Raw genomic sequence first — 13,738 nt, forward strand, 5'->3', positions numbered from 1 at the left:
GAGGCGGGGCCGTCTCCCGGGCAACCCGAGGGGGCCGCTCGCGGCCTAGTGGAAAATGGCGCCTTTCTGATCCCGCCTCCGCGTTGGCCTGATTTCTGACGGACTGTGGGCAAGTGAGCGAGCGGGCCCGGTTTCCTCAGCTGTAAAATAATAATAATAATAATATTGGTATTTGTTAAGCGCTTACCATGTGCACCCCCCCTCCAGGAGGCCTTCCCAGACTGAGCCCTCTCCTTCCTCTCCCCCTCTTCCTCCTCTCCATCCCCCCCATCTTGCCTCCTTCCCTTCCCCACAGCACCTGTATATATGGATATATGTTTGTGCAGATTTATTACTCTATTTATTTTACTTGTACATATCTATTCTATTTATTTTATTTTATCCCCCTTTTAGACTGCGAGCCCACTGTTGGGTAGGGACTGTCTCTAGATGTTGCCAATTTGTACTTCCCAAGCGCTTAGTACAGTGCTCTGCACATAGTAAGCGCTCAATAAATACGATTGATTGATTGATTTTGTTAGTATGTTTGGTTTTTTTCCCTGTCTTCCTCTCCCCCTTTTAGACTGTAAGCCCACTGTTGGGTAGGGACTGTCTCTAGATGTTGCCAATTTGTCCTTCCCAAGCGCTTAGTACAGTGCTCTGCACATAGTAAGCGCTCAATAAATATGATTGATTGATTGATTCATGTGCACGGCACTGTTGTAAGCGCTAGGGTAGATACAAGGCAATTAGGTTGTCCCACATGGGGCTCACAGTCCTCACCCCCATTTTACAAAATCAATCAATCAATCAGTGACCTCATCTGTAAAATGGGGATGAAGACTGTGAACCCCACATGGGACAACCTCATCACCTTGTCTCCTCCCCAGCGCCTAGAACAGTGTTTTGCGCATAGTAAGCGCTTAACAAATGCCATCATTATTATTCTAATCCCGGCTCCGCCCCATGTCAGCCGTGTGACTTTGGGCAAGTCCCTTCACTTCTCTGGGCCTCAGTTCCCTCATCTGTAAAATGGGGATGGAGCCCGTGAGCCCCACGTGGGACAACCTGATCACCTTGTAACCTCCCCAGCGCTTAGAATCAATCAGTCAATCAATCAGCGCTTACAAACCGCACATCGAAAAGGTCTTCCTTTTCGAATGAAGTGAATTTCATTCATTTATTCATTTCAATCAATCAATCAATCGTATTTATTGAGCGCTTACTGTGTGCAGAGCACTGTACTAAGCGCTTGGGAAGTACAAGTCGGCAACACATAGAGACAGTCCCTACCCAACAGCGGGCTCACAGTCTAGAAACAGTGCTTGGCACGTAGTAATCATCATCATCATCATCATCAATCATATTTATTGAGCGCTTACTATGTGCAGAGCACTGGACTAAGCGCTTGGGAAGTACAAATTGGCAACATCTAGAGACAGTCCCTACCCAACAGTGGGCTCACAGTCTAAAAGGGGGAGACAGAGAACAAAACCAAACATACTAACAAAATAAAATAAATAGAATAGATAGGTACAAATAAAATAAATAAATAAATAAATAGAGTAATAAATAGGTACAAGCATATATACAGGTAATCGCTTAACAAATGCCATTATTGTTATTATTATCATTATTATTACAAGTTTAATACCTGCTCTGCTTCCCTCTTAGGCTGCCCAGCCCGGGAGGCCAAGGGACAGTGCCTGGCCGCGGGGGTCCCGTATCTGCCGCAGCTCTTAGCGCAGTGCTTGGCACATAGTAAGTACTTAGCCAATACCACAATTACCATCCTGAGATTTTTAGACTGTGAGCCCACTGTTGGGTAGGGACCGTCTCTATATGTTGCCAACTTGCACTTCCCAAGTGCTTAGTACAGTGCTCGGCACACAGTAGGCGCTCAATAAATACGATTGATTGATTGGTGGGGGGGTTTTGTCCCTTTTTAGGAGATGCAGCGTGGCTCAGTGGCAAGAGCCTGAGATTGGGAGTCATAGGTTGTGGGTTCTAATCCTGCCCCCTCCACTTGTCAGCTGGGTGACCCTGGGCAAGTCGATTCACTTCTCTGTTCCTCTGTTACCCCCCTTCCCCTCGCCACAGCACTTGTATATATTTGTACAGATTTATTACTCTATTTTACCTGTCGTTTTCTATTTATTTTATTAGTGATGTGCATAGAGCTATAATTCTGTTTATTCTGACGATTTTGACACCTGCCTACATGTTTTGTGTTGCTGGGTTGGGACCATCTCTATATATTGCCGACTTCTACGTCCCAAGCGCTTAGTACAGTGCTCTGCACCCAGTAAGCGCTCAATAAATACGATTGAATGAATTGAATGAATAAATAAAATGGAGATGAAGACCGCGAGCCCCACATGGGACAGGGGCCGTGTCAAACCCGATTTGCTTATTATCCACCCCAGCACTTAGTGCAGTGCCTGGCACATAGTAAGTGCTTACCAAGTACCCTAATTGTAATTATTTAACGAGGCCTCAGAATCTTAGAGCTCTGTTATTATTGCTGGCACTATTAATAATCATATTTATTGAGCACTTACTGTGTGTAAAGCACTGTGCTAAGCACTTGGGAGAGTACAATATAACGTTAGACACATTCCCTGCCGTAATGGAAGGTACCTTAATAAGAATTGTGGTATGTGTTAAGTGCTCACTATGTGCTGGGCACTGTGCTAAGTCCTGGGGTGGATATTCATTCATTCAATCATATTTATTGAGCACTTACTGTGTGCAGAGCACTGTTCTAAGCGCTTGGGATTAAGCAAATCGGGTTGGACACAGTCCCTTCCAAGGTCTTAGTTAACTCCCCTCCTGGCTCCCTTCTCCTGTTTGGTCAGCTGTACTTTGATGTTTCAATTAATAATAATAATTATAATAATGACATTTGTTAAGTGCTTATTATGTGCAAAGCACTGTTCTAAGCGATTAGACAGTCGAGCTCCCCAAACCGCTAGCTCCCTTTGCTCTTCCATCCACCGATTGTTGGTGCTGATTTCGGGAGAGGTCCTGAGAGGACGAAAGCATTATCATCATCATCAATCGTATTTATTGAGCGCTTACTGTGTGCAGAGCACTGGACTAAGCGCTTGGGAAGTACAAATTGGCAACATATAGAGACAGTCCCTACCCAACAGTGGGCTCACAGTCTAAAAGGGGGAGACAGAGAACAAAACCAAACATACTAACAAAATAAATAGGATAGATATGTACAAGTAAAATAAATAGAGTAATAAATATGTGTTATGCATTATCAAGCCATCGGGGCTACTTACTGAGCACTTATCATGTGCAGAGCACTGGACTAAGTGCTCGGGAAAGTACAGTACAGCGGAGTTCGTAGACGCGATCCCTGCCCACGAGGAGCTTATCGTCTTTAGGGGGAGGCAGACATTAAAGTAGGTTAGGGATTGAGGAAGTAGAGTTTAAGATTGTTTAACAAAAGTACCGTGGGGGCCGCGGATTAGCTTTGCCTTCAAAGCATTTTGGGTAAGGAGGGCAGCCGTAATAATAATAATGATGACATTTATTAAGCGCTTACTATGTGCCAAGCACCGTTCTAAGTGCTGGAGGGGTTACATGGTGATCAGGTGGTCCCACGTGGGGCTCACAGTCTTCATCCCCATTTTCCAGATGAGGGAACTGCGGCCCAGAGAAGTGAAGTGACTTCCCCAAAGTCACACAGCTGACAGTTGGCGGGGCGGGGATTTGAACCCATGACCCCTGACTCCAAAGCCCAGGCTCTTCCCACCGAGCCACGCTGCTTCTCTACGGCTATGAAGCCGTAGATTCATTCATTCATGCAGTCGTATTGATTGAGCGCAGGGCCCTGTACTGAGCGCTTGGGAGAGTCCAGCACCCATTCCCCGCCCATAACGAGCCTCCTCCTCCCTTGGAGATAGAAAAGGACCAGAGGTGGAGTTGAGGTGTTGGTGAGACACTTCCATCTCCTGCATCAATCCATCGTGTTTATTGGAGCACTTAAAGGTGTGCAGAGCACTGTACTGAGCGCTTGGGAGAGTACAACAGGATAACAGACACATTCCCTTCGCACAAGGAGTTTACAGTCTAGAGGAGCCCCCACACCTGCCCCCCCTCAGTCCATCCGGTGATCAGGTTGATTGATCGATTGATTGATTGGTGCTGGAAGCAGCCCGTGGGGGGGGGGGGGGGGCACAGTCCCAATCTGCTGCTCGGCTACGATCAATCAATTGTATTTATTGAGCACTTCATGTGTGCCCAGCACTGTACTAAGCGCTTGGAAGTTCCCAGCCCGCAAGCGTAGTCTAGAGGGTCGCAGAGAAGCAGCCGGGACTGGAAGTCAAGAGGGTCATGGGTTCTAATCCCGGCCCTGCCACGTGTCTGCTGTGTGACCTTGGGCCAGTCATCATCATCATCAATCGTATTTATTGAGCGCTTACTGTGTGCAGAGCACTGTACTAAGCGCTTGGGAAGGACAAATTGGCAACATACAGAGACAGTCCCTACCCAACAGTGGGCTCACAGTCTAAAAGGGGGTGAAGAAGTCACTTCACTCCTTTGGGCCTCTGTTCCCTCATCCGTAAAATGGGGAGACAGTGAGCCCCGTGTGGCACCGGGACCGTGTCCAACTCCATTGGCTTGTATCCACCCTAGCGCTTAGTACAGCGCCCGGCACATGGTAAGCGCTTAACAAAGGTAACATTACCTTAACAAAGGTAACAGTCTCTTACCATGGAGAAGCAGCGTGGCTCAGTGGAAAGAGCCCGGGCTTTGGAGTCCGAGGTCATGGGTTCTAATCCCCGCCCTGCCACTTGTCAGCTGGGTGACTTTGGGCAAGTCACTTCACTTCTCTGGGCCTCAGTTACCTCATCTGGAAAATGGGGATGAAGACTGTGAGCCCCCAGTGGGACAACCTGATCACCTTGTTAACCTCCCCAGCGCTTAGAACAGTGCTTTGCACATAGTAAGTGCTTAATAAACGCTATCATTATTATTATTATTATTAACAAATGCCATCGCCATTATTAGTATTAGAGGGCGAGGCAGACATTAGCACAAATAAGTTATGGGCAGTCAGTTGGATTTATTGAGCGCTTACTGTCTGCAGAGCACTGGACTAAGCGCTTAAGGATATGTTTGTAAGTGCTGTGGGGCGACGAGGGGGAATAAAGGCTGCAAATCCAAGTGCCAAGGCGACACGGAAGGGAGGGGGACAAAAGGAAACGAGGGACGGCTAAGTCGGGGAAAACCTCTTGCAGATGTGGTTTTAATAAGGCTTTGAAGGTGAGGAGAGTGCTGGTCTGTCGGGTATAATAATAATAATAATAATGATGGCATTTGTTAAGCGCTGACTGTGTGCAAAGCACTGTTCTAAGCGCTGGATATGGAGAAGGCGGGCCTGACCCCCAGCTCTGTTTTTTTATTGTCATCAATAACCATAGGGAGATACCCAAGCGCCGGTTTTTTTCCGGGGCGGCTGAAGTAGCCTCGCACACCCTCTCTCCCCCTTATCGCACCAACTTACGGCCTTGGGTTCAGCAGGAGCAGAGAAGCTCGCTCACACCTGAAATCAATCAATGGGAATTATTGAGCGCTTACCATGCGCAGAGCACTGCGTCTAGGAACGGGGGATCGTTGGGATTCAGGTGGGTGGTGAGACTTCACTGTTGCTTCGTCGTGTCGTCTAACAGGGAACGACACCCAGGCCGTCGTTCCGGAGCCTGGATGGTCATTTAAGAGCATTTCTGACATCTAGATGGCTCCTACCACGCAACCCCTGGCAAGAAAGATCGTCAAAGGAATTATAGCTTTCGAAGTGGCTGGATTGGCTGGGATGTATTTGTTGTTTCACAAGATGAACACAAATCAAGGTAATACCGGAGGCACGCTCGACTCATTTCTCTCCAATCTCAAGGTATCGACATCCTTCCCCGCCGGGAGCGTCTTGCCAGTCGACGGCCTTCAGTTGCCGTCGGCCGGGGAATCCGATCTGTATCCCATTCACCCGCGTTCTGTTATTGGTTTGAAGTGGGGAATGGCAGATCAATGGAGTAAACCATCTTGGTGAAAATAGATATCGTCAGCTGAAGATAGAAAGCTCTGCTGTAATCTCTTTTAAACTGCTCGGGCAGCTTCATTCGTTGCTATAAAATCGAATCGTTAGGTCGTGGTTTCCTTTCTCGTTGTGGCGCAGGGAACGTGTCTGTTGATTGTTGTACTGGGGATGGGGAAGTCCTGTTTGCCACTGTCCTCCCAAGGTCCTGAATAAGCTGGTACAAACCACACATCGAAAAGGTCTTCCTTTTCGAATGAAGTGAATTTCATTCATTTATTCATTTCAATCAATCAATCGTATTTATTGAGCGCTTACTGTATGCAGAGCACTGTACTAAGCGCTTGGGAAGTACAAGTTGGCAACATACAGAGACGGTCCGTGAATAAATGAAGTGAACTGACTTCATTTACAGGCTTTCGGGGGGTTCTGGTCACCTCGGCTCAACAATCGAGCAATAGACAAACTGGAAGCATCTGAAAGCAGTGGAGATGTTGACTACCTGCCCGCAATTAATAATAATGGCATTTATTAAGCGCTTACTATGTGCAAAGCACTGTTCTAAGTGCTGGACTTTCATGCATCAATCAGTGGTATTGAGTGCTGACCCTGTGTAGAGCACTGTACTAAGCGCCTGGGAGAGTACAATAATAATAATGGCATTTATTAAGTGCTTACTATATGCAAAGCACTGTTCTAAGCGCTGGGGAGGTTACAAGACGATCAGGTTGTCCCACAGGGGGCTCGCAGTCTTCATCCCCATTTTACAGATGAGGTAACTGAGCCCCAGAGAAGTGAAGGGGCTTGCCCAAAGTCACCCAGCTGACAAGTGGCGGAGCTGGGATTTGAACCCATGACCTCTGACTCCAAAGCCCGGGCCCTTTCCACTATTGCTAATTAAGCACTTACGTTTTCAAATTGCTCTCAGAGACTCTGGCTGTGCTAACTTTCAGTCATGATGAAATTCAACGAATAATGTTGATTTCCTTCCAGATTTCCGGCACACAATGAGTAAGAGATTTCCCCTTATCCTAGAAGGTAAGATTCCCTCCCACACTCCCCCTCCTTATCTGATTATGAGCAAAAGTAGATATATATAGTATACCTACTTTTTTGCTGTTTTATCTGTAATCAGAGACGAAGCGGTAGAGTTACTAATTAGATGACTGTCAACCTGCCACCTCTGGCTTATTGCCTTTACTCTGAAAAATCAAAGTCCTTTCACTTTATAAACCCTATTAAATTCCTTTAATCCAGAACGTTTCTATAGAGCAGAAAGGTCCCTTTTAAAATATTTTTTTTTAAAAAGGGGGAAAAGTGACTTTTAGAGATGTAGGTCAAAATTTGGGGGTTTTCAGTTCTGCTACCTGTCCCATTTCTCTTCAGTTGAAGTAGTCCACTAGTTCCATCAGGTAATAAATCATCTTTCTTTTAGTGAAGTTTTGGGTGTTTTAATATCTAAGTGCCCAAACTTGCATGGCTTTGTGCTAAATACTTCAATGCAAGTTACTGTCTCTGTTTATCATTTACTGCAGTTATCCAGAGTTATCATGGATTGTGAGCACCTCAAAGGCCAGAGTCCATAATAATAATGATGATATTTGTTTGTTAGGTGCTTACCCTGTGCCAAGCCCTGTTCTAAGCGCTGAGGTAGCTACGAGGAAATCAGGTTGTCCCATGTGGGGCTCACAGTCTCGCTGCCCATTTTATAGCCGAGGTAACCGGCACAGAGAAGTTGAGCCACTTGCCCAAAGGCACACAGCTGATGAGCGGTGGAGCTGGAATTAGAACCCATGACCTCTGAACCCACCACACACCATAAGCGCTTAACACATATCACTACCTAGTTTTTACACGCAAGATGATTCACTTTAAGTGGGTGCTTTTCTGAAAGAGTCTATTACACAGAGTACTTCTGACAAAAAAACAAACCACGTTTATTTACAAGTGACACTCTCTTATAGTTTATTACAAATCCAATGAATGGTCTGGAATCCGTGGAATCAGAGAGAGAGATGAAGAAAAGTGGTTGAACAACAACAAAAACTAGAAGTGAGTGTATAATTTAAAAGTTTGAGATGGTTCCCCTTTATAAAAAAAAGGCATCTCACTTTCTTTGCTTTTTGCCTTTGTGTCTGTTCTTCAGGCCCTGTGATTTGAACTTCCTCTTCTTCTGGACAATACTCTTCACGTCCCTGTTGTGCAGCCAGTCATCTCGCTCCGCTTCCCAGCGAAGCTGTTTGATATCTTCGAAGAGAAGGAGGTTCAAGAGGTGAAGAAGAGGAGAAGACCACGGCAAAATGGGGACAGTGGACTTTGGTGTAATAAACTACTGCTGACTAAATCACGGGTCAACGGTCAAAGAAATGAAGCTTATTTCACCTACCTTTCCTCCTTCGACCCAATTCACGTCCCGCTGAGGCCCCCCCCCCCCGCCCTCGCTTTGCTAGATCCCGTTAACGGACTTTCACGAGGCAGGGTTTCTTCCCTTCTCGGACAGTCCCGGAAAGCTGGACAAGCGTTTTCCAGCTGTGCCAACTCTGGGCGCCACCACCCCAGCAGCCCCGAAAGGTACTCACGTGCACGATCTTTGTTGGCCATGGCGTTCATGCCAATGTTGTCAAATTTGGACCCGATGTTTTCGTCCAGCAAGTGGCCAAACTGGAAAAACAGAGAGGGAGCCTTCAGGGAAAAATTCTCCAAGTGACCAGTCTCAAATTTCCCCTGAAGGCCTAGGGGAGTCTCACCTCTTCAGCAGCCACAAACAGGGCACTGTTTTGGAAATCTCTCCTCTTTTTCTTCTTTGGGCCTGAAAACAAAACACGCAAGAAAGGATTAGTGTGGTACAAGATCTCCCTGCTGGGGAGGGCTTGGTTGGCACCATTTCATTCCATCGTATTTATTGAGTGCTTACTGTGTGCAGAGCACTGTACTAAGCGCTTACCAGCATTGGAAAGCAGCACCAGCCCTTTGTCCCTGTCTTCTGCTCCCTCCTCCCACCTTCAAGCTGTGAGCCCACTGTTGGGTAGGGACTGTCTCTATGTGTTGCCAATTTGTACTTCCCAAGCACTTAGTACAGTGCTCTGCACATAGTAAGCACTCAATAAATACGATTGATTGATTGATTCAAGTGCTTAGTACAGTGCTAAGCGCTTAGTACAGTGCTCTGCACACAGTAAGCGCTCAATAAATACGACTGATTGATTCAAGGGAACAGATGGGGCAGAGAGGGAAGGGGAGAGAGACGCTTACTTGGAGTAAGAGTGCACACAGACTCTCTCTCTTCCTCCTCCCCACCCCCAATAAGTGGAAGAGGGGAAAAAGGAATTAGCTGTGAAGCAGGCACGTTGGGGAAGAGAAAAAAGAAACGCAAGGAGGAGAAAAAGCACTCCCCTTTCCTGAGTCTCGTCTTAGAGCTGAGACGTGTTAAAATTCAATCAATCAATTGTATTTATTGAGCGCTTACTGTGTGCAGAGCACTGTACTAAGCGCTTGGGAAATACAAGTTGGCAACATAGAGAGACGGTCCCTACCCAACAGTGGGCTCACAGTCTAGAAGGGGGAGACAGAGAATAAAACCAAACATATTAACAAAATAAAATAAATAGAATAGATGAGCGTATTATGATCCAAAGTTGAATATCCACTTCACTTATGAATGCATTCTCAATGTGCAATGGCACGGAGTCACAGCACAGCATTAACGGATAATCCATCGAGAGAAACCTATTTTTTTAGCCTTTTGGAACCACTGAAACATTTAATCCAGTAAACGAGCAGTGAGTGATAAGGGTGAAGCTGCAGTCACGATCCACTAAGGATGGGTCTGTTCTGTTCTACTCTACTCTCCCACGAGCCAAGTACAGTGCTCTGCACACACAGCTCGTAAATACGACTGACTAGACTGCACTCCTTGAGGGCAGAGATCACGCCTACTAATTCTAATGTGCTCTCCTTTCAGCTTAGTACGGTGCTCTGCACACAGTAGCTTCTCCGTAACTGGTATCTTCTAAGTACCCACCGCCTAATCCGTTAGTTTCGACTGAAGAAAGGCGAAGTTACTAAAATACAATTTTCTCATGAACACAGAGTTCTTCGAGAATAGACCTGATATACAGCAGAAAAGGCAGACTGTACCCTTGAAAGCAGGCTTTTACCGGTAGAGGCTCGGAGGTGTCAGAGGGTGAAGACGGCCAAGGAATCAGTTACTTCACCGGCAACAAACAAGGCTTACGGATCAAGGACTTCACAGGGAGAGCTCTAAGAAAGCAGAGAGGGAATGCTACATCTTCTTACCCTGAAAAGATCCAGAGAAGTCGATATCTGCTTTTTTCCTCTTGCCATTTTTCATGCTGAGCTTGAGGTTTGGTTCCATTCCACCTTCGTCTTCGTCACCTAGTTCTGTTATTAAAGGAACCGGCATCATAAAATAGTTATGTGACAACTAGAATGTTTTTCGTCTGGCGGTAGAATTGGTTCTGCCTACTCTGGGTTTCCGGTACGAATTCCAGCAGCATTTCCCTGCAATAGCCACCGAGCAGGAACTTGATACCATGTCCCCAGGCTTCAATAATATTAGTAATAATCATGGCATTTGTTAAAGCGCTTATTATGTGCCAGGCACTATACTAAGCGCTGGGATGGATACGAGCAAACTGGGTTGGACACAGTCCCTGTCCCATGTGGGGCTTACAATCTCAATCCCTATTTTACAGATGAGGGAACTGAGGCACAGGGAAGTGAAGGGACTTGCCCAAGGTCACACAGCAGACGAGCGGCAGAGCCGGGATTGGAACCCATGACCTTCGGCCCGCCAGACCCGTGCTCCATCCTGGCTCAGTGGAAAGAGCCCGGGCTCGGGGGTCGGAAGTCGTGGGTTCTAATCCCACCTCTGCCCCTTGTCAGCGGTGTGACTTTGGGCAAGTCACTTCACTGAGCCTCAGTTCCCTCATCTGTAAAATGGGGGTGAAGACAGTGAGCCCCACGTGGGACAACCTGATCATCTTGTATCCCCCCCAGCGCTTAGAACGGTGCTTCGCACAGAGTAAGCGCTTAACAAATGCCATTATTATTATTATTATTCTTACTTACACCATGCTGCTTTTAAGCTTTGGGGCTACACAGTCAGTTAAGCAATATTTCTATCATGGGGGTTTAAGAAATGAACAGGGAAGAAGATGGATAACGAGCCTCCATGTGTGAGAGGTGCCAACGACCTGTTATTTGCGCCTCGCTCCTGGTGGGTTTCCAAGCGAATGCTCCCCTTTACAGCAAGCAGGAGCTGGGACGGCCAGCGCGAAAAGATGAAGGAGGAGAGTCATTTGCCGTACGTACTTTGTGGGGGTCGCTTTCCCCGACAACCTTTGGTTTCATAGTGATGCCCGCCTTGCTCCGCCCCCTACTATGAGCTAGCTGTGGGCAGGGAATGTCACTGTTTATTGTCGTACCGTGCTTTCCCAAGCCCTTAGTACAGCCATCTGCACGCAGTCAGTACTTAATAAATACAACCGAATGAATCAATGAATTACAAGGGGTCAGTCCTCGACGGTCTATTCACCACAGCAGCAGCGAGGTCGTAGAGAATAAAGGCCTGGCCGCTGCATGGGACTAGACACCCCAGTTGACTTTTCTCCTCGAATAACGCATCGAATTATGCGTCTCCTCGAATAATCTTACCCTGATTTCCTTATCAGTAAAAGAGGATAATTTGTTAAGCGCTTAACTACGTGCCAAGCACCATTCTAAGCGCTGGGGGAGATACGAGGTCATTGGGTTCACCTTCACCTCCTCCAGGAGGCCTTCCCAGACTGAGCCCCTTCCTTCCTCTCCCCCTCGTCCCCCTGTCCATCCCCCCATCTTACCTCCTTCCCTTCCCCACAGCACCTGTATATGTGTATATATGTTTGTACATATTTATTACTCTATTTTACTTGTACATATCTATTCTATTTATTTTATTTTGTTAGTATGTTTGGTTTTGTTCTCCGTCTCCCCCTTTTAGACTGTGAGCCCACTGGTGGGTAGGGACTGTCTCTAGATGTTGCCAATTTGTACTTCCCAAGCGCTTAGTACAGTGCTCTGCACATAGTAAGCGCTCAATAAATACGATTGATGATGACGATCGGGTTGCCCCAGGTGGGGCTCACAGTCTTCATCCCCGTTTTGACAGGTGAGGGAACTGAGGCCCGGAGGAGTGAAGTGGCTTGCCCAAAATCACACAGCTGATAAGCGGCGGAGCCGGGGTTAGACCCCCACGACCTCTGACTCCCAAGCTCGGGATTTTCCCACTAAGCCACGCTGCTTCCCTAGATACGTGGCGGGGACGTTGCCAAGGGAATACAAGTGAAAGCCCGGGTCAAGAAATGAAGGGAGTGACGCGGGGTGGCGAGGGGGAAGCTAGGCAGAACAACGGGGCCTACAGATGCGGCTCTTGTGTCTCCTCTTCCTCCTCACTGAAAATAAGTGTAGTATGTGGGCAGGCCCCCAGGACTAGAGTCAGATGATTACTCAGGGCTCTCTATTGGGCACTTACTACGTGCAGAGCGCTGTATTAAACTCTCGGGAAAGTATCGTCATCATCAATCGTATTTATTGAGCGCTTACTATGTGCAGAGCACTGTACTAAGTGCTTGGGAAGTACAAATTCATATAGAGACAGTCCCTACCCAACAGTGGGCTCACAGTCTAAAAGGGGGAGACAGAGAACAAAACCAAACATACTAACAAAATAAAATAGATATGTACAAATAAAATAAATAGAGTAATAAATATGTACAAACATATATACAGGTGCTGTGGGGAAGGGAAGGAGGTAAGACGGGGGGGGATGGAGAGGGGGAAGTACAGCGTAATAGAGTTGGTAGATAAGATCCCCGTCCCCGAGGAGCTTCCAGCCTCCAGACGGACGAGAACCCCTGGAAAGACCGAGTGCCGGGGAATCTGCGGCTTTCGGGGGGCAGTGGGACGGACCACGGTTGTGAGGCTTTCATTTTTTATTTATTTATTTATTTTACCTGTACATGTCTATCCTATTTATTTTATTTTGTTGGTATGTTTGGTTTTGTTCTCTGTCTCCCCCCTTTAGACTGTGAGCCCACTGTTGGGTAGGGACTGTCTCTATGTCTTGCCCATTTGTACTTCCCAAGCGCTTAGTACAGTGCTCTGCACATAGTAAGCGCTCAATAAATACGATTGATTGATTGATTGATTTCTACCACCGAATGGAAGAAAGGAGGGTTCTCTTACCCGAAGAGTTTTCATCGTTCAGCACGTCCATGAACGTACCCCCGTCTTCATCAACTTCATCCCCAAATTCTCCGTCCATACTACCCAAGGAGACCTCTTCGTCGTCCAACTCGTCGTCCTCGTCGCCGTCGCTCTCTTCCGAGTCGGATGCCCCGCCTTTGTTTCTCTTACCCTTCTTGGGTTTCCTCTTCACATTACTGAGAAAAGAGAGAGAGGATTTAGAAACAGAAGCAGCAGGGTAATAAATGAGCGCACAAGGGCAGAGCGGTTTTAGCAACAGACCACAGGATTGAATAAAGAAATTTTACCCCGCAAAATCAAGGTCATTCTTGCTAGTGTTAAAATTATCGTCTTCGACCGAGTCTGCAAGAAAAGTCAGAGATTGATAAAATGGACAAGGATGAAAAGGATAAATTGAAACACGTTTTGAAAATCTCATTGAAAATCGTGTAACTATACTCC

General features: G+C 46.8%; 2 protein-coding genes across 3 annotated transcripts in view; one reads left to right on the top strand and one right to left on the bottom strand.

Moving 5' to 3' along the window:
* Positions 1-8,394, top strand: CEBPZOS (CEBPZ opposite strand). Of its 2 annotated transcripts, XM_038772121.1 has the most exons (6): positions 1-113; positions 1,654-1,740; positions 5,670-5,849; positions 7,025-7,069; positions 7,996-8,083; positions 8,178-8,394. In XM_038772121.1, exons 3-5 carry the CDS (start codon positions 5,735-5,737, stop codon positions 8,079-8,081), a joined length of 246 nt encoding a protein of 81 aa, XP_038628049.1. In that variant the 5' UTR covers positions 1-113; positions 1,654-1,740; positions 5,670-5,734; the 3' UTR covers positions 8,082-8,083; positions 8,178-8,394. The 2 variants fall into 2 exon arrangements, with proteins under 2 accessions (XP_038628049.1, XP_038628050.1); XM_038772122.1 differs by lacking the exon at positions 1,654-1,740.
* CEBPZ (CCAAT enhancer binding protein zeta) overlaps positions 7,945-13,738 on the bottom strand; it is a 26,914-nt gene continuing 21,120 nt past the window's right edge. Inside the window, exons 11-16 of the mRNA XM_038772120.1 lie at positions 13,585-13,639; positions 13,277-13,473; positions 10,328-10,432; positions 8,779-8,840; positions 8,611-8,692; positions 7,945-8,278 (exon numbers count right to left, since the gene is read on the bottom strand). Coding sequence (XP_038628048.1) covers positions 8,139-8,278; positions 8,611-8,692; positions 8,779-8,840; positions 10,328-10,432; positions 13,277-13,473; positions 13,585-13,639 — 641 coding nt within the window. The 3' untranslated portion in view covers positions 7,945-8,138. The remainder of the gene's footprint in view (positions 8,279-8,610; positions 8,693-8,778; positions 8,841-10,327; positions 10,433-13,276; positions 13,474-13,584; positions 13,640-13,738) is intronic.

This window comes from Tachyglossus aculeatus, chromosome X1 (assembly GCF_015852505.1).
Source record: "Tachyglossus aculeatus isolate mTacAcu1 chromosome X1, mTacAcu1.pri, whole genome shotgun sequence".
Taxonomy (NCBI): domain Eukaryota; kingdom Metazoa; phylum Chordata; class Mammalia; order Monotremata; family Tachyglossidae; genus Tachyglossus; species Tachyglossus aculeatus.

Coding starts and splice junctions, on each gene's coding strand:
- CEBPZOS (XM_038772121.1), top strand. CDS start 5,735: ATGGCTCCTACCACGCAACCCCTGGCAAGAAAGATCGTCAAAGGAATT. Junction 5,850..7,024: donor CAAGATGAACACAAATCAAG/GTAATACCGGAG, acceptor ATTTCCTTCCAG/ATTTCCGGCACACAATGAGT. Junction 7,070..7,995: donor ATTTCCCCTTATCCTAGAAG/GTAAGATTCCCT, acceptor ACTCTCTTATAG/TTTATTACAAATCCAATGAA.